Source organism: Orbicella franksi, chromosome 10 (assembly GCF_964199315.1).
Source record: "Orbicella franksi chromosome 10, jaOrbFran1.1, whole genome shotgun sequence".
Taxonomy (NCBI): Eukaryota; Metazoa; Cnidaria; class Anthozoa; order Scleractinia; family Merulinidae; genus Orbicella; species Orbicella franksi.
Window position 1 is genome coordinate 21,944,998 of NC_138154.1, and position 23,209 is coordinate 21,968,206.

A 23,209-nucleotide genomic window follows, 5' to 3' on the forward strand; every position below is an offset into this window, starting at 1 on the left:
TGCAAATATCTAAATGGAATGCCAAAGGTGGCTAGAAATGCCTTTAATATTGGGGAGGTCTGGAACCCAGTATGTTGCCATGGTAACCAAACTGTCACGCTCATATTGTGGAGCACATTTAGTAGAATCTTACTGCAAAGAATCAAACATTTCTGATACAAATTGGCTGAGATATCTTTTTTCGTCATATTTGATCAAAATTTGGTTAAGTGTATGATGTCATCACTGGGCTAATTTGCATATTTTAAAAACTTGAATATCTCTGGAATGAAAAGAGATATTTGAATATAGTAAACAGCATTTTTCTTCTCACACAGGCTACTTGTTTATGTTTTAAAATGGCTGCGATAGGTAAGATGCGATTTTCATCATAGTACCACTTTAAATACCCAATCCCACTTAATTACATGTACATGTATTGTCAGTACATGACTGTAGTCAGGAAAACCATTTGACAGTGGAGCTATTAATAATTATTAATGATTAAGTTAATGTTATCTTCCTCTTTTCATATTATAGACTTTAAACTATGACTTGACAAAGGCCTATTTGGATCTGATTGTCACGTATGCCTCACTCATGATGTTGGTAGCGCGAGTAGATGATCGTAAAGCTGTCCTTGGCCTGTTTAATCATGCTTTTGAGATGAAAAATGGCAGAGGGTAGGGATCCTGTTCGAAATAAATTGTGCTCTTTTTGTGTTAACTTGACTTCTTTTTGTTGTTTCAAAGTTCTTGCACTGCATGTGTACAGTATATATATACATGTACACCTGTATTAGTATTATTAAAAACTGGATCATTGGATAATGCAATTCAAGAGTTTTCATTGGCTAAGCCATCATGGTATACGAGCAATATTATACCATGCTCTACAATAGTGGTGTACATGTAGGTGTACGCATGATTTTTTGGTCATTTTTATTCTTAATATTTTATTATAGTTTTCTATATGTTGTGGGCATTTTTAATAAACCAATTATTCCACTCATGCTCTTTGAATATCAAAAAATTATAGCCAACTCAGCACCACTCACCTCGTTGGCCATCTATCATCTCATATTCAACGTGCACCCATGGAATAATTGTTAAATACATGTAGGAGACATTGCTATAGGGCTTATTTTGTTTAGAATTCCACAGTATTAGAAATTATCAACTGTATTCGTTACTATAATTTTAAAATATTTTGTATCAATTTTTTCTTTCATTGTAACCTGTATGTTGGATCTTTTCAACTACTCGTGAATTCTTTGTTTTTCATAGTTTCTCATTTTGTTTTCTTTAGTGAAGACTCATTCCCAAGGCTGGGTTCTATGATCGTTGATTACGAAAATCCACTGAAAAAAATCGCTGAGCAATTTGTTCCACATCAACAGGTCAGGTTATTTCTATGCACATGATGTGACAGTTAGTTTTCATATATGTACATGTAATTAGTGCTTGGTGTTCAGTCATAGAGACAATAAAATTGTAATGTTGGAATCTGGTCTTTAACCATTTTAGGGATCTATTGCAAAGAAACCCATTGCGGCAATTTAAAGTCACCATGATAATGGCTGGAGTGCTTCTACCATTGCTGAATATGGATTAAATTGACGTTATAGGCCATTTCTGAGTTGCCTTTCGCCTCTGTGTCAAAATGAGTCTTCAAGCAAAACCATTCATATGAAAAAAATCTGTTCCGCCCACATACTCACTTTCATGCATATCAAATCCATTTTCTTATTTGTGAAAGGTTTTGTATGAGGACTCGTTCCGAAACAGAGGGACAAGGTAACTCAGAAGTGGCCTATTGGAAAAAGTGTGAATAGTCTTCTTGTAGGATTTGCTAAGAACATTGCCTGTGCCATGCCTGAAATGTTCAAAGAACTAATTAATGCTTATTAGAAGTCAATTTTATCTTCTAAAAAGCTTGATTCACGTGGTAGTTAGATCAGTATTTGTTACCTTCATGGTTCATAACAACTACTTAAGAATGAAAATTATTTAAAAATACCATAGTTGTAGTCAGGCATGATAAAAATAAGAATTAAAATTTGTTGTCACTGACTAAAAATCTTTTTGTGCGGAAGTTTTTTGTGTGGAAGTTAAAATACTATAACCATTTTCCGCATAAATGGCTTACGAATGCAAATGAGTGCTTTAAAAGAGCTGTGGAAATGTCACTTGGGATTGCCAAGGGCCTTGTAAATGTCAGGGATGTAAATGTGTTCATTAATGGCATTCAGTTCACGAATTGAGTGCCACGCTTACAAAAATAATCTTTTTGACCATTGGGAACAGCGGTCAATGATCTTGACATTGTCAAGGTCAAATTATTCATGATTGCTTTGTCTGCAATGTTGGGCTAATAAAGAATTCCTATCTCCCATGAAATGAAAATTATATTGTTATTTCTGGAGCTGCATTCATTCAGATCCAAGTATTCTGGAATGCAATTGACTCCCAGATGATTGCTTTCCAAGGCTCTCCCACTTATTTTTTTCTCCAGATTGATCCACAATGAATGTACAACCTAAATTGTTAGGCAATGTAGCCATGAATTTTGTTTTTACACTGACAATGTTTTTCTTTCAGAGAGTGTCAACTGCACTTCATTCAGTTCATGAAATATATATCAGAAGAAACTCCACTGGTGAACAGGTGAACTATAAACATTGCATGGTTTGTAGCGGTGACCAACATTTTGTTTCTCCTTTTTGAGGCTATGTACAGCCATACATGTACCATTCTCGTCCCCAGAGGCCAAGCTCCTTTTGGTCAGCACCAAGAATCACAACCTCTGGACAGTCCAGTGAGATTTCGGTTCTGATTTGCTTTGCAAACACAATAGAATGAGACTGGAACCAATCAGATTTGTCAGACGTGACTCTGAGCATGTGCAGAGTGACGGGAAGCCTGTGAAACGCGGACTCCTGGTGCTGGAACCAGCCAGAGGTCACAATTCTTGGTGTTGATCAAAAGGAGCGCGGCCTCTGGGGACTAAAATGCATGTGTACATAAACAAATATTTGATGAGGATTTGAAAATTGGTTATCTGAGGACTGCGGGGGCGTAGCTAGGGGGGTCCTGGGGTGCCAGTAACCCCCTTTTTTGTAAGCCTTTTGTAAGTAAACAACCTACAACCGGTGGCATAAAACGACATGACAATCTGGCGAGTACCTTCACCTTGACACAGTGTGACCCCCCTTCCCCTTTGAAAAACCTTTGTTATGCCTAGACTATGCACCAGGAATTTTAGTATTTTTGGTGTCACGCTTTACTCTAAAGAGTGGATGCATGCCCTTTAGACATCTAGACACATATGGCTAATATGCTAGTTGCATTTACATATATAATTGCAGCTCAATGTTTGATCATCAATTGAATAAATTATTGTCAATAATCCTATCTTCCTGTGATTACTAATAATAAGAATTCTTGGAGAATTTATGTTTTAATAGGTTAACTGAATCAGTTTTAATAAATACTACATGTAACTAAACTGAGTGTATGGTTGATGTTGTCTGGAAGGACCCTTTTTCACTCGATGTGCCATTAGATATGAAAAGAAATCAATAATCATTATAATATACCGGTAATAGCACAATCACCTGTATTGACGACAATGATATTGATGAAGATTATGTCGACGGCAACAATGGACCAGTTTTATTGTTATTTGAATTTTTGACAATTTATGAAAATTCATACTACACATGTAAATGAAGCAAAGGTTATACTTAACTATCACATACATTTCCTCTTCATTGTCTCTTTGCAGTGGCGCCAGTCACAGATTGTCAGTATTATCAGTGCACCATTGCAGATGTTGAATCCGGTAACCAGTGATGTGGTAAGGACTCTGTCGTAAGAGTTTGTCCTCACTAAATCTACAGTATTGTACATAACTTGTTTAATATTGGTAGAGCACTGCCTTCTGCCCATACATTGGGAGTCAGACAGTGTAAAAATCTGGAACGGAATTTGATTCAAACCCTTAATTTTTAACGTGTGAATAATGGTAAGCAAGGTATCATTTAGTTAACAAAAGCATGTAAACTTCTCTTTGAAATTCAGTAGATGTTTTTTGTTTTTTGTTTTTTGTTTTTTTTTTGCAAACTGAATAGTCTTTTTTAGCGCTTCTACATCATTGGAAAATAATGTAAAAAACTATACAATTTAGGGACGGGAAACAGAGAAGGAACTGCCCTGCACGTAGTGTTGCTATCACATTTTTACCATCAAATTAATGAAATCAGGCAAAGAAGGTCTAACAGGTTTTTGGTACATGTATGTTTATTTTTTTTTATAATTTGGAGTTATTTTGTTTTTGGACAATAGAAATTCGATTCCAGCAGAGTTTGAAAGACCTTCATTACTTTGCAAATGAACGTTGTATGTGCATGTAATATTTTAGTGCACTGTGAAGAAAAGTGCCATGAAAGTAATGACAGTTAAAATACATGCATCATTGTTTTGATTATTTTCATTTCGCAGCCTCCAGTAGAGTACTTATCACTGGAAACAGTTCAGAAGTGGATATTGTGTAAGTCCTCAACTACTTGGTTTTGTGGCCTGGGCTGCTTGACCTGTCAAACAGTGACCCAGAGCTGGAGATTTCTAAACATTCACTGATAAGTTATGTGGGATAATACCCCAGACCAACTGTAAAAGTCAGTGGAACCTTGACTTTCAGTCTATTATTGCTTTCATATACAGTGAAACCTGTTTTAAGTGAAGTCACAGACTTTTCTCCCTACGTCTTTTGTAAGTTAACTAACCATTATTAAGAGGACTTCTCTATAACCCAGTGGCTGATCTTTTCCACAGAGAATTCTGATAAAATCGATGAGTACCTTTTAATAATGATTGCAAGTTAAGCCAGCAGCCAGTCACTTGGTTATACTGGTTCTGATTTGGCAAGGAAATATGAAATCCCTTTACAAACATGTACAACTGTACTTCAGTCAGTTTTAGTAAGCATTTGCCAAAACCAACGCCAGTTACTTCCTCTGACTGAAATACTGTAAGGTTTCAATGTATTGCATGAATGTATGTATAGCTTTGTGTTTACTTGCAATTTTCTTCTGTTGGCACCATAGTTGGATACACACTCTGCCATCAGCAACTTGCCATGCCTGGCGTGACAGACATGTGGAAGGTTGCGCTACAGGACGGCTACTGTATCACTTTGTTCCGGGATGAAATCATCATGTTTCATAAGGAATTCCAGAATTTACTTGATGGAATGAAAGGGTATGTGAGAGATGCATTGCATTATTTGGAAAAGTTTCATTCTAAATGAGTATTTTAATTTGCACTGAACATTTTTTTTGCTAGATACAACAAGCGGGTAAAAGATATTCAAGATGCTGCTACACAGGCAATAGCAACAAGGTAGTATCAGGAAATAAATTCAATCTTGATTTCTGAGAACCCACAATAACAATAATTAGTCGTGCAATCAAAACTCATTTCTCTTGGATTTCTGTCACTTTAATTTTCTTCATTTCCCTTTTGAGATTAAAAAAACTACATTTATGTACAGTAGTATTCCATGATACCTAGTACCACTTCAATCAGCGCATGTACCTCTTTTCTTATTAGCTAAGAGCATGCAGTAAATTGCAGAAATTTTGTTCATGTGCTAATTCCTCGAAAAACTCTGTCAGTGCCTCAAAATTTGAGACACTCTAATTTCAGCATCCAGGATCGATTCAGATTCTGGGTTTTACAAAATTTTCATTTGAATTCTTCCTCTTAAGATCTACCTTGTGAATTTGTCCTTGCTACTAGCATGTTTTTAACTGAATTCCTATAATAATTGTTGTTATAATTGTTTTGTTTTTTTATTTGCAGAGGCCCAGTTCACAAGGAGCGACGTAATTATCTTAGGACTGCATTAAAAGAAATGTCATTGATTCTTTCTGATCAACCAGGTCTCTTAGGACCCAAGGTAGAGGTTTCCTTTTTTTCATATCATGTTGCCTGCTTCATTGAACGTAGAGTACTTCATGTACATAATATACAGCTGTATCAAACAAGAAAGATTGTGTTTGACCGCATTTCCAAACACTGAGGATTCAACTAAAACTACAACACATGGCAGAGTATTTTTGATGAACTTCAAGGTGTTTGTAAATGAGGTCAAGCATGGTCTTGAGTGTTTGAAATGCCCTCTAAAGCAAAGCAAAACCTGAGGAGAAAACAGAGAAACAAAATCTTAAAAATCTGCCCTTATTGAAATTGGTCGTCCAGACACTGTCACAAGCCATGATTTTGTTTGTTTAAACTTGTAGTTATTAATGAGTTTGAAAAGTCATTTAAGACTTGTTTTTGCAAAACCTTAGTTGGTGAACATCCTTCTTCACAAGCTCCTTTACTTTAAAACATTTTAATTAATGTATGCACTTTTTAGGTACATGTATTTTACTTGATTTAATTGATCAGTTAACGTTGCTTGTTTGTCGTCAGATTCTTGTAGTGCTTGAAGCATTAAGCATGGCCAAAGATGAAATCATGTGGCTTGTCAGACATGCGTGTAATTCACCACCAAAAGGAAGAAAGTTGAACCAAGAAGACTATGTTGATGTGTAAGGCCTTATGGAAATACATGTCAATTTAAAACAAATATGTAACATCAATTTATAATGAATTGAAGGGTTTTGCTCTGGATCAAGAAGTCTTAGTTCAAATGCTGGGCCCTGAGCTGGGCAGGGTATTGTGTTCTTGGGCAAAGCACTTTTACCCCCACTGCTATGGCAGCAGAACAAAATACTGTTAGATGACCTGTGTGATACAGAGTGCAAAGAAAACAAATTTTTAGGCTTGCCTTTTGGGCAAGCTCAGTAAACTAGATGTACTAGCCCAAAAATAATTCTCACTAGCCACCCAAAAGTTCCTGATGCAGTACATGTATGCAATGTACTTCAATCTGTCTTTTGGATTTCCACAAAACTTTGCCCAAGAAACTTCACCTGCCCATGCAACAAGCTAAGTGATGGACAGAATCCACCAGTCCAACTGAAAAATCCACTAGCCCCGCGCTATCCGACAGGACTTTTTTTCCAGATAAGTGTTGGGGTGTTTCAAAGTTCATGTAGAGACTAGTTTTTGATATAATATATCAAACACGAGAGACAGATATCCAAACACCAAGAAGAGAGTTGAAAATGAGATGTGCAGTGGAGTCTTTATGACAAAATTTGAGGCGTTTGGATAGCAGATGAAACACTGTCTTGAGTGCTTGATATATCTTCTCAATCAAAACAAAAACTAAGGAGTAAATGGAGAAGTAAAATTGTCAAAATCTATGCAAATTAAGACCGGGTCTCCAAACCTCCTTCACGGTAGTGATTTTCTTTGTTTTAACTTGATGAATTATTAATGAGTTTGAGAAGTGTCCTTCATATCATAAAAGTTTCTGGACCCCATATTAATTTTTCCCCTTCCCCTCCTTCTCTGTTAACCCCCACTTCCTCCCTAAATGTTAGAACATGAGAATATATTTTGAGGGAACCTATTAAATTAAATTTGTTTGTCATTCACTTTTTGTTGCTGCTTCTCCATGGAGATGTGTTGTTATATAGCAATAAGCATTTTCACAGTCCACTGTATTTCTCTTAATTATACCCCAAGTGATTGTATGATTTGAAATACCTCCTTATTAATAATTCTTTGCACCCCTGTTGTCTTTTTTTTTTTTTTTTTGAGTGATTGCAAAGCAAACAGTTTTAATTTGTCTTATTAGGTCTAAACATTACTTTTCATCTTGTTGATTTTGTCAGCAAATTACCCCAGATGTTGCTTTATGTGGAGGAAGTCAGAGGTAGGGGTAATTCAAACAGTTTTGGTTAAATGCATGTGCAGCTGTAGAGGTTCCTGAGCGATACATCCTGTTTGAGATTTTATATGTGTTGTTTAAATCTCAGGGCTATGTGGTTGGATAGTCATTTTTGGGAAGTTTTTAAAAATTCTTGTTTGTTTTCTCCAAAGGTGCAATTCAGAAGTATGTCTCGGTGTTGCAGCGGTATTTTGTCCAGTACTTAGGCGGCTTTGATGTCGCGGTACTCAAGGAAGTTGTACAGGTCTGTATGCCACATGTACAAATGTAACATATTGTCTCATTCACAAAATGTTCATTGCCATCCATGAGATAACACTTGCTGAGTCGATGCTCTGTGGGGATTTGTAAGGTTTAGATTTGATTGTTTCTGACATACATGCACTTAATTAAATAGATGGCTGCATTAGTCTATGCATTGATCAGTTAATCAAATTTGTCAAAAGCATCACGAACGAGAAAGGTTCATGCCTCCCATGCCTCCCCTCCCTCCCCGCTCATGCCATTTGGCTTCCAGCATGTTGACACACAATTCGCAATTTAGGACTTTTATTTTATTTTATTTACATACCATGGAGTATACATGCTAGCCTGGTTTTCTGTTTGCAGAAAATTTCAGTCTGCTCTGATGATATATCCATGATAATGACCTCGTTTATTGATGATCTGTCACAGCTTAATGTCAAGCAAGGTACAGCGTGGGTTGTTCAAATGTTGTATAATGTAAAGAATTACAATAATGATGTTCTGTTGTTATGTACACTCTTGCTTGAAAGGAGTCGGTATGCAATGTTCAAGTTTCATTCTACGGATATTGTCGTAGGAATTAATAAAATTGGTCTTCTATCGTGACTTAGTGGACACTTAGCGCCCAAATAATTTGTGATTGGTTCTCTCTTCCTGTGTACTCACTGTTAGAACACAGTTGAGTGTGCATTGCCCTTGAATTGGAAAAAACATTACTTGTGTTCTTGAATTTTGGATTAAAGGGTTTTCCGTTATAAAGTAAAGACTGAAAAGCAATTAGCGATTTCACCTCGATTTTCTGTGAGAAATTGTCCACAACCATTCTGTTAACATAACAGAATTTATATGGCCTGTCTACAGCTGAGGTGGTTATCTTAAAGGTGTTCAATTGCATTACAGACTTATAAAAGTACGTAGTTCTGCCTAACTTCAACTTTACTCTTAACTATCCTTGCTTCAACTGAAGTGCTAACGCAGACGTGTCATGTATTTTGTTGGTTTAACAGTTGAAGCAGGAGACACGTTTGATTTTGAGAGCCTCAGATTGGACTGGATGCGTCTCCAGGTAACACGCCCTGTAGTGACACAACTATGTTTATTAGAAGTTGACCGTGGCAGAAAAGGAGAAGGTTAACGACAGAGACTGGTGTACTTGCAAAACTGTGGCTATATTTACCTACATATAGGCAGGCGAACAATGCATCTCAGAAAAGTAAAATCACTCCTAGAGTCAAACCTCATGTGAATTCATTATCATTTTTTGTGTCTGAAACCCTATTGTGTGTCCATTCAAATGAAAGCTAGTGAGCAGTATTTTCATGTGGTACTGATTATTATGCTGTACAAGGTGTTTGTATCTCTTAATTCTGCTGATGAAATCCTTGTATGTGGCCATTCCAGTTTTTATCCAGACACAAAAAATTGTTCAGTTTGTCTGGCGTTTAACGCGTCATATTTTCCATATTTGCGCATAATACGTCTAAAACGTATGTACAAGTGTTATGCATCTTCATTTCCGTTGCAGGCTTATACCAGTGTCCGTGGAGCAGCACCAGAGTTAAAAGATAACAAGGACTTAGCAGTGCTGATGAACAATGTGGCATTCCACTCTAAACTTGTCGATGCACCAGAAAAGCTTTTGAACGAGATCTCTGACCTCTCAATTTTCTGGTTAGTCACTTAAAATTGTTACTGACGAATTTCAACACTTCCAAACCTCCAACTCTCGCGCTCAATATAGTTATCAGCATTGTAATTTCCGTAACTGATTGCGAAATTCTGACTCTGTGAATTTTGTCGTGCATATCTAACCCTCGATCAGACGTTGTTGTTGTTGTTGTTGTTGTTGTTGTTTTTCATAAATTATTTGATTACTCTTTTTATCGTTATTGTATATATTATTTTAGCTTTATGACAATTGTATTGTAAATTTCTGTTTCTCTTGTTTAGATTTAGTAGTAGTAGGTCCACATCAGCTGTACAGTTGCTTATTTTAAACCTACTTATCAAATAAACGTATGTATGTATGCATGCATGCATGCATGCATGCGGTGGACTAGAGGGAAAAAGGAACTTCCACTCTCTTTTGCATATTCAGCCACGTGACGCGTCGAGACCAATCGCGCTCGAGCGAAAATATCTCATGGATTATAAATTAATAAGCTGGAAGGAGCATTTGCTCTCTATTACAAGTGGCAGGTCCGGGGTAGGGTTTAAGGGAACCCTAGTCCCTTGTTTTTTCGCAAAAACCTCAGGTTCTGAACTTAGGTAACTAGACTTCTCAGTCAGGTGCCTTAACAGAAACACATTTAACGATACAACAGGTCGGAGATATGAATACGTGATATTAAAAAATTATTATTTGTTTAAATTTATTTGTTTGTTTGTTTGTTAATAAACAATTACTGGATGAGGTTTTTGTGATATCCACAATAATCAAGGTCGAGGTAAGTGTTATCAACCGAAACCGAAGGTTGAGTTGGATAACACTAACCGAGACCTTGATTATTTCGGATATCACAAAAAACCGAATCTAATAATTGTTTTATTGTACATTGTTTTAAAGAAAATAACGACAAACGCATTATCACACCGAACACAGTTTATTTTTGACAAGCCATGTTCTTACTTCGCTGTCCGTGAACTTGACATTGCTCTTGGAAATTATGCATTGCGTACGCAACCTACAGATTTTTCACTAATCTGCTAGCAGATTAGTGAATAATCAGTAGGTTGCGCTGTTTCCCAGAATTAACTGTAGGCTTTTAGCCAATGAGAAGACAGATGGTGACTACAATGTATAATAACAAAGGTGATGCTTTCTTGTAGTTTTTATCCCAGCTTTTTTGAGGAGTCATTTTTGAAGTGTGTGGAGGATCCAAACTATTCAAGGTGAGGTTGTTTAGGTTTTCAAGAAATTTATGTCGTTGGTGCACGGAGCAGTATTAGCTCCGAGGGCAGAGAGATCTGCCAAATCCCATTTGTCTTTATAATTATAAACACGTAGACTGACTCACAGATTCATAAAATAGTTTCTTTACTGAGCAGACAAGCTCTTGTCAGACTGGTCCTAAAGTGTGATGGGCGATTGAAAATTCACACGCGCTTTCGGGTGTGAAGATCTAATCACTTGATCGCTGAAATGGTTTTGACGAGATGATACGATGTAATAAAGAAACCTAAGTCGCGTAAAGGGCTTAATTTCTTTCAATACGTCAGGCACTCGATAGACAGGTTATAGCTCGGTTATAGTACTGTTGCAGTAACTTTTTCCATTCAGGATTTCTGTAACTGGGTATCTACAATGTGTCGGCGTAAAAAACCGGGGTGTCTCTGCGACGGACGAACATCCTGTCCGGGGGTAGCAATACTCATATCCAGTTCATTCTCTCAGTGTGGAAAACGAAATAAGCTATGGTGGCTTGGGCCACTTTAGCCCGACTGCAGATTTTGCTTTCGTGTTAGAACAACACAAGTTCCAAACACCTGGTAACTAACTGTTTGTCTATGCTGTTTTATTGGCAGATACTCCATTGCGTTTCCACTGATTTGTGGTCACTTCATGTCGTGTACCAGCGAGTTTTGCCCAGAAGAGGTACAGTTTAGTTTTCGTAACTATTTCAATAACAGGCATGCCAGGTGTACTCATGGGGGCAGGAGAAGAGAAGATATGGCGTAATGCGTCCAAGCATGCCTCTCACACAATGTATCATTACTTTGCCAGCAGTAAAAACTGAACAAAGACCCTTTGATAAAGGGCTGCTAATTTAAAATTCTTTTGAATTATCAACCAGGATAGTAAGACTAATTTTAAGACTTACAAAATAATTTATATTTGGCAGCCATTTGTGAAAAGGGTCTGACTACAAGCGCAGAAAAGTCAATCATTCTGTAAATTGCTTTTAATGAATATCTGGCCGATGTAAATCAGCGGGTATCAACTCATCTTCGCCAACCGTAACTTGTCCCTATAAATTGGTGAGTGCTATATTTTTAATCACTGGTATTGAAAGCAATTTAGAGTACGTCTGGACGTCGAGGAGTAACCTTTGTTAAGGATGTTTTCTTTTTGATTTGTTGACTCATGACAGCGCCATCCTATTGGAGACCGCAGTTTGTCTGCTGTGAATCTGTTCCTTGATTCTATGGCAAAGGAAGCCAGGAACATCTTGAGTCAGATGTGTCCGGATTATATTCAACTCAACCAGCAGGTTAGTAATCAACATTTAATTCTCCATTGTAGCGTTCACGGGAATACTTATACACACATGTATGTCAGGTAGTGAAACAAGCGGCCGGTTTAGTTAGTATTTACTGAAAGACTCTGAGAAGTTCCAATTCTTAATGTACTATCAAACGTGGCGAGAGGCACGGTGGTTCAATGGTTAGCGTGCTGGTCTCCGTATCGAGCGTTCTTAAAATAGTTGCCCCAGTAGGACGAAACGAAGTTACTTCATAGAGAATAAGTTAGTTTCAAGTAATTTATCAAACACGAAAGACCATGTTTGACCAGATTTCCAAACAACGAGAAGAGGGTTGAAAATACGACGCGCAGCGGAGTATTTTTGACAAACTTTGAGGTGTTTGGAAATCTGGTCAAACATTGTCTTGAGTGTTTGATATATCTTCTCAATCGAAACCAAAACTAAGGAGAAAACGAAAAATAAAATCGTAAAAATATACGCTAATTAAGATCAGATATCCAAACACTGTCATGGTCGTGATTTCCCTTGTTTAAACTTGATGAATTATTAATGAGTTTGAGAAGAGTTGTTCTCATATTATGAAGAGCAAGCGTAGCCTACAAGTGACTCTCATTTGCATTTTCACAAACATTTGTTCAAAATGGTCGGACTTGTAGCGTGGCCAAAGTGGAGCAGGCAATTTCCGGCACCTATTGTGTACCTATGCCGTGATTGTCTCAAGTTAGAATAAGATACTCTGCGTAGCAAAAGTTCCTTGACGAGCGAAGAGCTCCTCGCCTGTTGGTCGCGCGAAAATTAAGGCGAGAGCCAAAACTGGACAGAGAGGAGGGTGGCCAGACTTTCGTTCGAACGGGATCAATCGCTACGCAGGCTAGAATAAGACTGTTCAAAGTATTAATCCTCTTTACCTATTGCCTTACATTTCTTGATTTTCTATATTTTCATCACCTGTCCTTTTGGCAATGTTTTAAAACTGGAAGTAGAAATTTTTCATTGCTGATTTTGTTGTCATTATTCTTGTTGAAGCTATGGCAGGTGCAGGCAGTTCGTCTGATGACAGAATTTTCTGCTGACCGAAAAAAGGACAAGAATAAGAAAAATGTGCAGAGTGAGTTTGTTCCACCCGGCAGTGAGAGCTTCAGAAAGACCAGAGAATCCTTGACAACGTGAGTTCCTTCCTTTGCAACTGTTTGGTTGGTTTTCCTTAAGCTTGGTTCTCGAAAGAAAACGTGAAAGCTCAGAAGACCGGGTTGTTCAAAGCCCGATTAAGCTAACGCCGAATTAGCGAGAATTTTGATATGAGTTTTGTAACTTTCCGGTGAGGTTTTCTGTTTATGTTGTCTGTCCTTCAGTTTTGAATTTGAATTTGAATAATCTCAAAGTACACCGTGAAAACATGAGCAGTAAAAGACATTTTCATACAAGAAAAATAAATACTTCGGGTAACTTTTAATGTTTATTTTGTGCCAGTAGCGTTTTTTGCTTGTGTCGATTGTAAAAACTAGTTAACTGAAGGGGTCCTATGACGGGGAATTTGCTGTATTTTGACTCAAAACTGTGTCAAAATTGTGGCTAGTCCTTTCCTTACAGGGAAAATCACTCGGTGCCCAAAACACCAGTATGAAGGTATTGAGAAAATTGTTGAAAGGAACTCTAGAAAGTTGGAATTGGATTTTCGTTTTTTCCTAGATACAAGGGAAGAATTTGACATAGCTATCACGAGACTTTTTCAAGTTTAGATCAAAACCTCGCGCATACCAACTCTCGGCAACACGCCTGTTGACAATATTATCAGTGTGCAAGTCTGGACTGTAGCGTTTAGTTTTTTTAGTTTTTTATTGATCTAAAATGTCTGTTGCATTCCTAGGTTGGATCGAAAGCTAATTGCTTTGACGGAAGTCTGCCGCGGGATCACCTACACAGAGGCCATTCCGGTGTGGGAACACATCTTTGCTCCTCGGGAATATCTCAGCTCTCAGCTGGAGGAGTTCTTCACAAAGTAAGCCTAAGATTAAAATATTTTGATCTTCCCTCATAACGACATAAGACATAAAACAACACAGCTATTGGTATTGAATATATTCCTTCGGATTTTTTGTTCAACACGATTACTGCCAATAAGCAAAGAAATTTAAGCTTTACTCGACAACTTGAGACCTCAGGATTCACATTTGTTACATTGCAACCATTTTCATGCCTCCATTGTTAATGCAGTAACTGGCCCTAAGGGAAACAGTAAGTTTTGTTTCCCCGAGATCGGCGCTTTCAAGGTGCACGACCTGATCACGTGCAAGTCGAAAGTTCAAGTTGTTGGTTCCCTTGGGAGTTAGTGAGTTTTTTCGCCTTACTGAGTTAGTGAGTTTTGACCCATGACACCTGACACGTTCTCCTCCAATCGGAAAACGCATTTGAGTTGGGAGGTTTAGCAATGTCTGTTATTCTCACGACCTCCGGATTCTTGTGGTTTGTCCAGGCTGTTCTGTCTTAGGGAGCTTTTACGAAATTCGACAATAACTTAGAAATTACCTTTGGCAGGTCTGTGGTTACCATTGCCCAGTTTGATCAGGATAACCGGAGGATTGCTCGCCCCTCTGAAGTCCTTGGAAATATCAAGGTATGGTCTTGTAAATCTGTGTTTATTCACTATTTAGAGAGATTTTCAACGGGAAGACGTAACACTGAAACAGAACAACCACTCTGGCCAGTCACAAATTACGCAGATAATCCAGTCTACCAATCAAAACTCGAAGCGAATACATGTAGCCGGCGTGAAGCGCGGGAAAACGTGCGCGAGCGCGTCATGACTTGTTCTTTTCTTACTTCTGATTGGTTTAGGAAGTGGCGCGAGTTTTTATTTTTGTATACCAACCACTAAGCGCAGTAATGCAAACCCAGTGCAAATGTGAATTTCTGTCGATCATTTACAGTGCTGTTTGGTTTTATCAAAGAATTAATATCTCTATATACGTTTATTTCGTTTTACTCTTTGAGTGTTTAAAGATACTATAAAGCTCCCCAAAATCCAATACAATTGGGGAAAACAACGTTCACGGTACCACTGTTTCAAAGACTTCAATGAGTTAGAGAGAACTGTAAGAAACTCAGCAAGTTTACCAATTTTTAAGAAGTGTCTTTTTTCTGCGTTTTATAATTAATTAATTTTTTAATCTCTGTAGTGTATATGTTGTAAATATTTATTTATTTCGGTTTTAGCTCTAATTCATAGATTTTAATTGTATCATTATATAGTATATATCTAGTATTAGGACCTCTATGTAAACCACTTTTAGTGATGGAGCTTCCTAATAAAAGATTGTTACTACTACTAGTTGAACAACAGCTATCAAAACTCAAACAACCGACAGTTTAATAGTGATGATTTCTAAATCCTGTTTCCACAGGCAATGATGGCTACGTTGCGGAGTCTGGAAAACTACAGTAAGTTCCTTCCCTGATAGGTTATTTATAATTATTAGCGTGTTCCGTTGGAAATCACGAATCTGATTTATTCTTCTTGTCCATTGGGTGAAAGAACCTTTTCGTTTTGATAAGTCTTGGGAGTGGAGGATGAAAATCTCACTATTTGCTTTGTTTTCCTAACAGCTGGTGTGGACATGGCTCGTTTGTTCAATCACGTGCTGCTACAGCAAACACAGCCTGAGGACAGCCAGGGAGCTATCACCATCACCAACATGTACACAACATGGTCAGTCCACCTTCTGTCACGCTAGGTCACGCCACTGTTGGTCACGTTGTTTAGTTAGATCCGATCACACTAGTTATCACCATCACTAACATGTACACAACATCGTCAGTCCAGCTTCTGTCCCGCTAGGTCACGCCACTCCAGGTCACGTTATTTAGTTAGATCCTATCACACTAGTTATCACCGTCACCAACATGTACACAACATGGTCAGTCCAACTTCTGTCACGTTAGGTCACGCCACTCTAGGTCACGTTATTTAGTTAGATCCTATCACACTAGTTATCACCATCACCAACATGTACACTACCTGGTCAGTCCAACTTCTGTCACACTAGGTCACGCCACTTAAGAGCACTCCACTCTAGGTCACGTCATTTAGTTAGGTCCTATCACACTTTGTCACATGCTTTGTAGATCCTGCCACACTAGGTCTTGTTATTAGATCTTGTCAGGCCAGGTTACCGTACTATTTTAGGCTACTCTCGTGCTGTCCAATAAAGTATTACAAATGTTTTAGCTGACCAGGCCTTTCAATCAACATTGAACAGGATCAAGGCCCGGGGGTTGAGGTGGGGAAAACTTTTTGGCGTCCACCGGCTCAAGAACTTAGTTTAGTAGTAGAAAACTGAAGTGCCAATTCTAGGCGTGTTGTTCATTTGTTTAGTGTAGTATCAATGGCATTTGAGCGCCTTTCATGTTGACGGTTTAAGCCTTTTGTTTTCAACACAAAGAAAACAGGAGTTTTATTCAAGATTTTTGTTATTAGGTACCTTGATGTGTTCTTGCGGCACGTAATGACGGACAACATTGTGTTCTCTCCTCGCCGTCGTGCTTTTGTCAACAAACCTGGTCAGGCATTTAGAGCAGAGGAGTATACAGATGTTAAAGGTCAGTGGACTTATCTCATGCGTGGTGGCTGAACTGGACATTTACTGAGTTTACATGAAGTAACAACCGCGTAACTGAATTTGTTTCTTCAAATCTTCTTTCTCGCCATGTAAACTGGTTACAGGTCACTCCTGAGTCCTTTGCCCGAGAGGAATCTAAGCAATGTTATGTTTAGTTGGTTTCGCGCAATACTGTCAGGGTTTCCACTTGTCTAAGTGTCAAGGAAAAACATTTTTTCAAAGGGGAAAGTGAGGGAAATTCAGTACCTGGTCAGGAAATTCTAATTTCTTGTCAAAGTGAGGAAAATAGGGGAAAGTTATTGAAAGGTTAACTGCAGGCTCTGATGATGTGTTGCTGTTAACGACCGTCTCACTATGTTAACTAAAGATAATTTTCTAGTCTGTAAAATGTCGGCTGTTTTTGGTTTTCTTCATAGTTAGCAACCCTGAGTCTGTTTTCGTTTACTTTCAGAACTACAAGCACTCGCTGAACTGCTTGGAGCTTATGGGATGAAATATTTGGGACAAAAGATGATGCAGCAAATTGCGAGCCAAGTTGGCGAGATTAAGGTTTTTAAACATCTTTTTCTGCCCATTTTAGAAGTTAAAATACATGTAGATGACGTTTTCGAGAATGAAGAAGTTGTTTTCGTTCACATTTGCTCCATCACCAAAAATGCTGAGGACTCGCTGAGCAATGTGGCATGACTCTTTTTTAACGCGAGACCCCCGTAATGTATCCCACGAGGACGCCTTGTTTTTGCGTGCAAGATCCCCACGTTATACCCCGGAGGACATCAAGTTTTTTATCGGAAGTACCCCACGTTAGGTTCTATCCCAAGGGAAGCAAACGCCGAACACGAGGCATATTTTAATGTATTTCTCATTAATGATTTTGTCTTGTTCCCTGTGTTCAGAAACTCGTTGTTCAAAACAAAGATGTGTTGACCAGCTTACGGACAAGTTTTGACAAGCCAGAACAATGCATGGAGCTCATCAGAAGGCTGAAAAGTACGGCAAATAATTGAACCATGAATGTAACGCAACTCTGTTGCTGGAATAGAGCGGTTTTTAAATCGAGATCGTTAAACTAAAAGTTGTCACTGTGGCCAATCACAAAGGATACAGACAATCCAGAGAACCAATCAAAACTCTGTTGACAAATACATGTAGCAGACGCGAAGCGCGGGAAAACGTGTGTAAGCGCGTCACGATTGGTGTTAGTCTTACTTCTGATTGGATGACAAAGTGGCGCGAGTTTTCTTAGGCCAATCACTTTTTAGCGTAGTGATGCAAAACCATAAGAATATGCGAAACTGCTCAAAGCTGCAACACCATGATTGCTATGTTTTTAAATTGTTGCTGTGTGGTCCAACAGTAAACTCTACAAAATAATGATCTGAGAAAAAAGGTTAACTGACATTAATTTCCTGAGCGAAACATTGACCGAGGGAGAGTGTAGTAGAACTTGACGGTAACAAGCTTTCATCAGGCATGTTCCGTGATGTCATCATATTAATTTGATTTTTCCTTTGGTTTAGGTATTGAAGACCTTGTGGTTAGAGTTGTAATTGTTGGCGTTATTTTAACGTTCCGTTCGCTGACTCAAGAAGCCCTGGAAATGGTATGTTGACTGTTGCTGGAGAACCACGGAAATCTTGTTCTACCGACTTTCTCACATCACGGGCAGTTCTTATTTTCCCTGATTTCCTCGAGCGGGAAACAAAAATAAGCGAGAAAGCACAAAATGACCCCGCGAAAAAATCGAACAGTTGGACAAACAAAGTCAGAGAATGACCTACCCTTTTTCCTCACTGTTTTTTTTTTTTTTTTTTTAATTTTTCTTTTTCTTTTTCTTCTCATTCGCTTCTCGCAGTCTACTTGTTTACGAGACACTTTTTTGAGGCCTCCTGCAAATTACGCCGGAGAAATTTGAAGACGGCGTATTCACTCTGAAAACGCATCAAATGTTTTCCGTTCACGCTTCGCCGGAGACAATCAGCGGTCAATTTGGATTTGTGTTGTGATTTGTGAGGAAAACTCGGGCAGAGAAATCACATGATTATCGTGACGTCATAATTTTCGTATAACTCCGATTTCAAAATGTTTTCCCTCCACACTAAAACGCACAGCCGGTGTTTTTAAATTCCTCCGGTTTGAGGAAAGTTTTCGTAGTCCGTTTTCGTGACGGATTAGTGTGGACGACAGTCTAACCGTAGAAATAAAACTGCATTTCCAAATTTCCTCAGCGAAGTGAGGAAGGAACCTCAGATTATTGGCTCGTCTATTCTGGTACTAAATAGTAACTGTTTGTAGGGCGCTCTATTTCTTGTTGTTACTAAAGATTGTTCGTTTTACATAGGTTCTAAAGAAGAGAGTGCCATTTCTCATGAACTCCATTGTGGACTTTAAAGAGCATTTCCCTCACGGCAACAACGACCGACCGGTTAGTGAAACTGATCACCATGTGCTCACTAGTGATCACTCACTTCATTTAAAATTACAAAATCAAGATATTTTGAAGTAATGCACGGCCTGGTTTATCTGATTGATCGAAACAAACAACCAAAGGAGACGACATTCCGAGAGCATTTCGTCCTTGACAGAAGCCTGTACGCTGTGGATTCCATTTTAAGAGAGCTGGAGACATCGCTTCTGGTTCCGTATTTCTGTCGACTTACAATTAACACACTTTTCGCCAATTTTGTTCATTGTGTTCCCAAAATAACCCTTAACCCCTTTTTTCAAAGTGACCTATCGAACGCCCATGTAATGTCAAATTCTGTAACTGTTTTTCCAACATCTGAAGTGTTAAATTTGAGATGGAGGATAAGCACAGTAACACCGAAATCGTTAATTTGTTGTAGGATGTTATATGCTGGATTATGTCGCTAGCAGGTATTCATTCTTGTTATATCTTGTTCCAGCTTGTTGAAGAAATGGCCACATCAGCTGGCTTGCAGTGCGAGGTAGACCCAGTCCTCTGCCAAGCTCTCCGTGCCCATAAAGGTGCGTGCGAGCACGATAGTGTCAACAGCTCTACTTGAGTAGCAGTATTGTAAAATTCACAAATAGATTCTATGTTACCGTGTGTCCGTTTAGTAATGGATCACAGATGCCGTCAAAATGTGGCAAAATAAAGCCTGAAGAAAATTTACGAGCCTATGAGTTTCAGGCTTTATTTTTGCAACTGCTAAAGTTGCGTGCACACCCGCCATGATCTCTCGTCTCTTTAAAATTTTGTAAGATGTCGAAGATGTCAGCTTTAAAAATAGCCGATATTTAGTCAGGTTGCTCTCAGAGTATCTCTGTATAAAATCCTTGAAATGTATTTCTACATAATGGTTCTTTCGTCATGTCTCGCCCCAGCCATACATGTTAAAGTACGTCTGCGTATTAGGCTAATAGCATGCCAACTTCTTTTGATTGTGACTTTCTGTATTTGCTGTCGTCTTGTTACAGAAAAAAAGCCTGAAGAGGACTCTTTGATCTGGGCCTTATTCCTGGTGAGTGCTGTGGTACCTAGAGAGATAACCGAAAAATGTGTTGACTTCCCTTCTTCCGTGGTGTAAGCTTGTTTTGGCGACGAAATTATTACCGCAATTATTCTTAAACCTAACGAAAAGGAAAATCACGGATAATCACACTGATCGTTGCAAAGTATTTTGAGTATACCATTCACTTGAGTCTTCCTCAGCTATAGAATGTGGAAACTTTGGCACTAGTAAGAAAACGAATTCACTTCAGGGATGGACCATTATTTTTGGAGAGGGGATGGGTTGTTTGGGAAATTTTCTGGGGCTTGAAATTTTTTCTCACCTTAAGGTTGTGCATTATTTTTTGGGTGCATTTTTTTTTTAATTATTTTAACATTTTTACGGCATTTTTTGGTAATTGCCCACCCCCCTCAAAAAAATAAATGGTCTGTCCCTCATTGAAACACACTGATCTTCCTTCCACGTGCAGTAAGCTTACATGTGATTGAGGTTTGTGATGCTTATAATTGCCCACCCCCTCCCCCTCAAAAAAATAATGGTCTGTCCCTCAGCGTAACAAACGTGTGTAGTTACTGGCGTTCTTATTGAATCACACTGAACTTCATTCCACGTGCAGTAAGCTTACATGTGATTGAAGTTTGTGATGCTTATTATTTCAGGTGTTTGTCGCTGTGGCTCTTCCTTCGTTGGCTTACAGAGACGCCTCTGAATACAATGCCGACTTAGAAGGTTTGTCGGCCGATGTCATTTTTACTAGGGTTTTTTGGATATAGCAGTTTATGTTTGCTTTCGTTTTTGAAGTTAGTGACATGGAGAGTTATCGCAGAATGGGAATTAATTCTTCTTCTCATTACTTCTCTCGTCATAACAGTTTTTTTTCCTTCAATTTTTAGTATTTTCAGGCTCGATACTATTTGTGAATCTTAAGAATCAAGGCTCATTGTTCCATGATCCCCTTTCTTCTTAATTTTCCTCATTCGCATCCATTCTTGTTCCTTTTTTGTCTTCATCTATCATCATTTCTACGTCAGTAAAGTAATAATTTTGTAGCTCCCAGAAATAAAATGGCTTTAAACTAAAATGGCATAATATCACTCGTGTTGTATTTTCAGCGCATGAAAACAACGCCCACTGTATGGCAGCGTCCATCAACCGCTTAGCAGGCGCTCTGTGTTTCAACAATGGAGACAATGCTGAGGAAAGACTCCGAGAATTTTTGGCGGTAGGTTAATTGTTTTCTACTACTTCAAGATACACTACAAACCCTCCCCGTACCCGATGGAGCTAACTTAGAACAAAGCTGAGTCAGTGACGTATTCCTGGAGAGCAGGCGGCGAGGGACTGGCACCAAACTTAACTGGAGCCCAAGCAAGCTGCCTTAGAATTCTCGTCCCCAGCGCCCCCTGTCCCTCGTTCCAGGGCCTCGCCGGCAAGAGGGACAGGCGGCTCTGGGGACTAGAATGGAACGCATTCTGCCAGAAGCATTATTTTTAAAACTGTATGTGGTGTAAAACTACTGAAATATATAGATATGTGGATATATAGATATTGCCCTAACCAACAAATAAAAGCTAACCGCAAGCAAACCGGAGTGAAGCGGGCGGAGTTCTTATACAGGCTAACCGAACTGTTGTTCAATATGCAGCGTATACCAAATACATATTATAAACATCTCTAAGACGTCATTTTTTTTTTCTTTTTTAGTATTTTGTTTATCGTCTAGTTCAGTACATATCCCTTGGTAAACACTAACACTGTGTAACCAATCTCTTTAGATCGCGTCTTCTAGTTTGTTAAAGCTGGGAATCGAAGTAGAGAAGGATTTGAAGGCTCGTGAATCCACGTACCTTCTCTTAGATATGGTGAGTGATTCTGCTTCGTATCTCTCACAAGGGTGTCATCTAGTCAGCGGAGACCTCTTTGCTCATACGTCGGGTCAGATTATATATGGAGGTGTTGTTGGTAGAGAGGCGTGGTGGCCTCATGGTTAGTGCGGTGGAATCAGGATCGAAGTGTCCAGGTTCGAGCCCTGGCCAGGGTCATTGCGTTGTGTTCTTGGATGAGGTTTTAATTAAAGACTGGCAAAAGTACACGACAGTCAATGCAATATATTGCAACATTGTTTTGCCCAGCATGTTGCAAACGTTTTGCCGCATGGTTACATCACTCAGTATCTTGCAACAGGATAGTCCAACGTGTGCAACATGTTTTGCGCAACACTGTTGCAATATGTTGCGTTGACTGTTGCATTGAAATGTTGCATGCGTTTGTTTGTTTTTGAAATAACGAGTCAACCATTTGAGAGAATAATGTTAGGAAGAGATTTGCACATTTGCCTTTGTCAGTTATATTGTTGGTTAATGTATAGTACTGCAATTAAAGAAAAACAAAGACAAATTGAAAGCTTCAATAATCCTTGACTTTTAAGTCTTTTATTTTGCTATCTTGGTGCACAGATCGTTAACGATTCTCCATACCTGACAATGGACGTGTTGGAGTCATGTTTTCCATACGCTCTACTGAGGAATGCCTACCACGAGGTGTACAAGGTGAGTTGAACCTTAGCTTAGAAATATTTGCTGGAAGGTTCGAGTTAATATGCTTTTTATCTGATCACTTCAAAAGAATATTTTGTTGTGACAGTTTTAAGGGAATTCTTGGAAATAAAATTCGCGTTTTTATAATGCGATTTCTCGCAAATGAAGAAGAATTTCCGGCTTGAAATATACTTATCTGCCTGTGTCTGCTTGTCTCCCTGCCTGCCTGCCTGCCTGCCTGCCTGTCTGTCTGCCTGCCTGCCTGCCTGCCTGCCTGCCTGCCTGCCTGCCTGCCTGCCTGC

At 38.7% G+C, this 23,209-nt stretch overlaps 1 protein-coding gene across 1 annotated transcript in view; it reads left to right on the top strand.

Annotated features, from left to right (window-relative positions):
* LOC145500197 (nck-associated protein 1 homolog) overlaps positions 1 to 23,209 on the top strand; it is a 29,767-nt gene that overhangs the window by 5,273 nt on the left and 1,285 nt on the right. Inside the window, exons 5-37 of the mRNA XM_081479715.1 lie at positions 520 to 662; positions 1,288 to 1,378; positions 2,580 to 2,645; positions 3,766 to 3,837; positions 4,482 to 4,530; positions 5,087 to 5,240; positions 5,325 to 5,381; positions 5,844 to 5,940; positions 6,459 to 6,577; positions 7,772 to 7,812; positions 7,980 to 8,071; positions 8,437 to 8,518; positions 9,081 to 9,139; positions 9,599 to 9,744; positions 10,903 to 10,965; positions 11,599 to 11,668; positions 12,165 to 12,284; positions 13,305 to 13,444; positions 14,146 to 14,277; positions 14,814 to 14,892; positions 15,680 to 15,716; positions 15,882 to 15,984; positions 16,753 to 16,874; positions 17,346 to 17,443; positions 17,791 to 17,884; positions 18,415 to 18,497; positions 19,236 to 19,319; positions 19,801 to 19,882; positions 20,336 to 20,379; positions 21,030 to 21,099; positions 21,483 to 21,592; positions 22,146 to 22,232; positions 22,827 to 22,919. Of these exons, the coding sequence (XP_081335841.1) occupies positions 520 to 662; positions 1,288 to 1,378; positions 2,580 to 2,645; positions 3,766 to 3,837; positions 4,482 to 4,530; positions 5,087 to 5,240; positions 5,325 to 5,381; positions 5,844 to 5,940; positions 6,459 to 6,577; positions 7,772 to 7,812; positions 7,980 to 8,071; positions 8,437 to 8,518; positions 9,081 to 9,139; positions 9,599 to 9,744; positions 10,903 to 10,965; positions 11,599 to 11,668; positions 12,165 to 12,284; positions 13,305 to 13,444; positions 14,146 to 14,277; positions 14,814 to 14,892; positions 15,680 to 15,716; positions 15,882 to 15,984; positions 16,753 to 16,874; positions 17,346 to 17,443; positions 17,791 to 17,884; positions 18,415 to 18,497; positions 19,236 to 19,319; positions 19,801 to 19,882; positions 20,336 to 20,379; positions 21,030 to 21,099; positions 21,483 to 21,592; positions 22,146 to 22,232; positions 22,827 to 22,919 (2,979 nt within the window). The remainder of the gene's footprint in view (positions 1 to 519; positions 663 to 1,287; positions 1,379 to 2,579; positions 2,646 to 3,765; positions 3,838 to 4,481; positions 4,531 to 5,086; positions 5,241 to 5,324; positions 5,382 to 5,843; positions 5,941 to 6,458; positions 6,578 to 7,771; positions 7,813 to 7,979; positions 8,072 to 8,436; positions 8,519 to 9,080; positions 9,140 to 9,598; positions 9,745 to 10,902; positions 10,966 to 11,598; positions 11,669 to 12,164; positions 12,285 to 13,304; positions 13,445 to 14,145; positions 14,278 to 14,813; positions 14,893 to 15,679; positions 15,717 to 15,881; positions 15,985 to 16,752; positions 16,875 to 17,345; positions 17,444 to 17,790; positions 17,885 to 18,414; positions 18,498 to 19,235; positions 19,320 to 19,800; positions 19,883 to 20,335; positions 20,380 to 21,029; positions 21,100 to 21,482; positions 21,593 to 22,145; positions 22,233 to 22,826; positions 22,920 to 23,209) is intronic.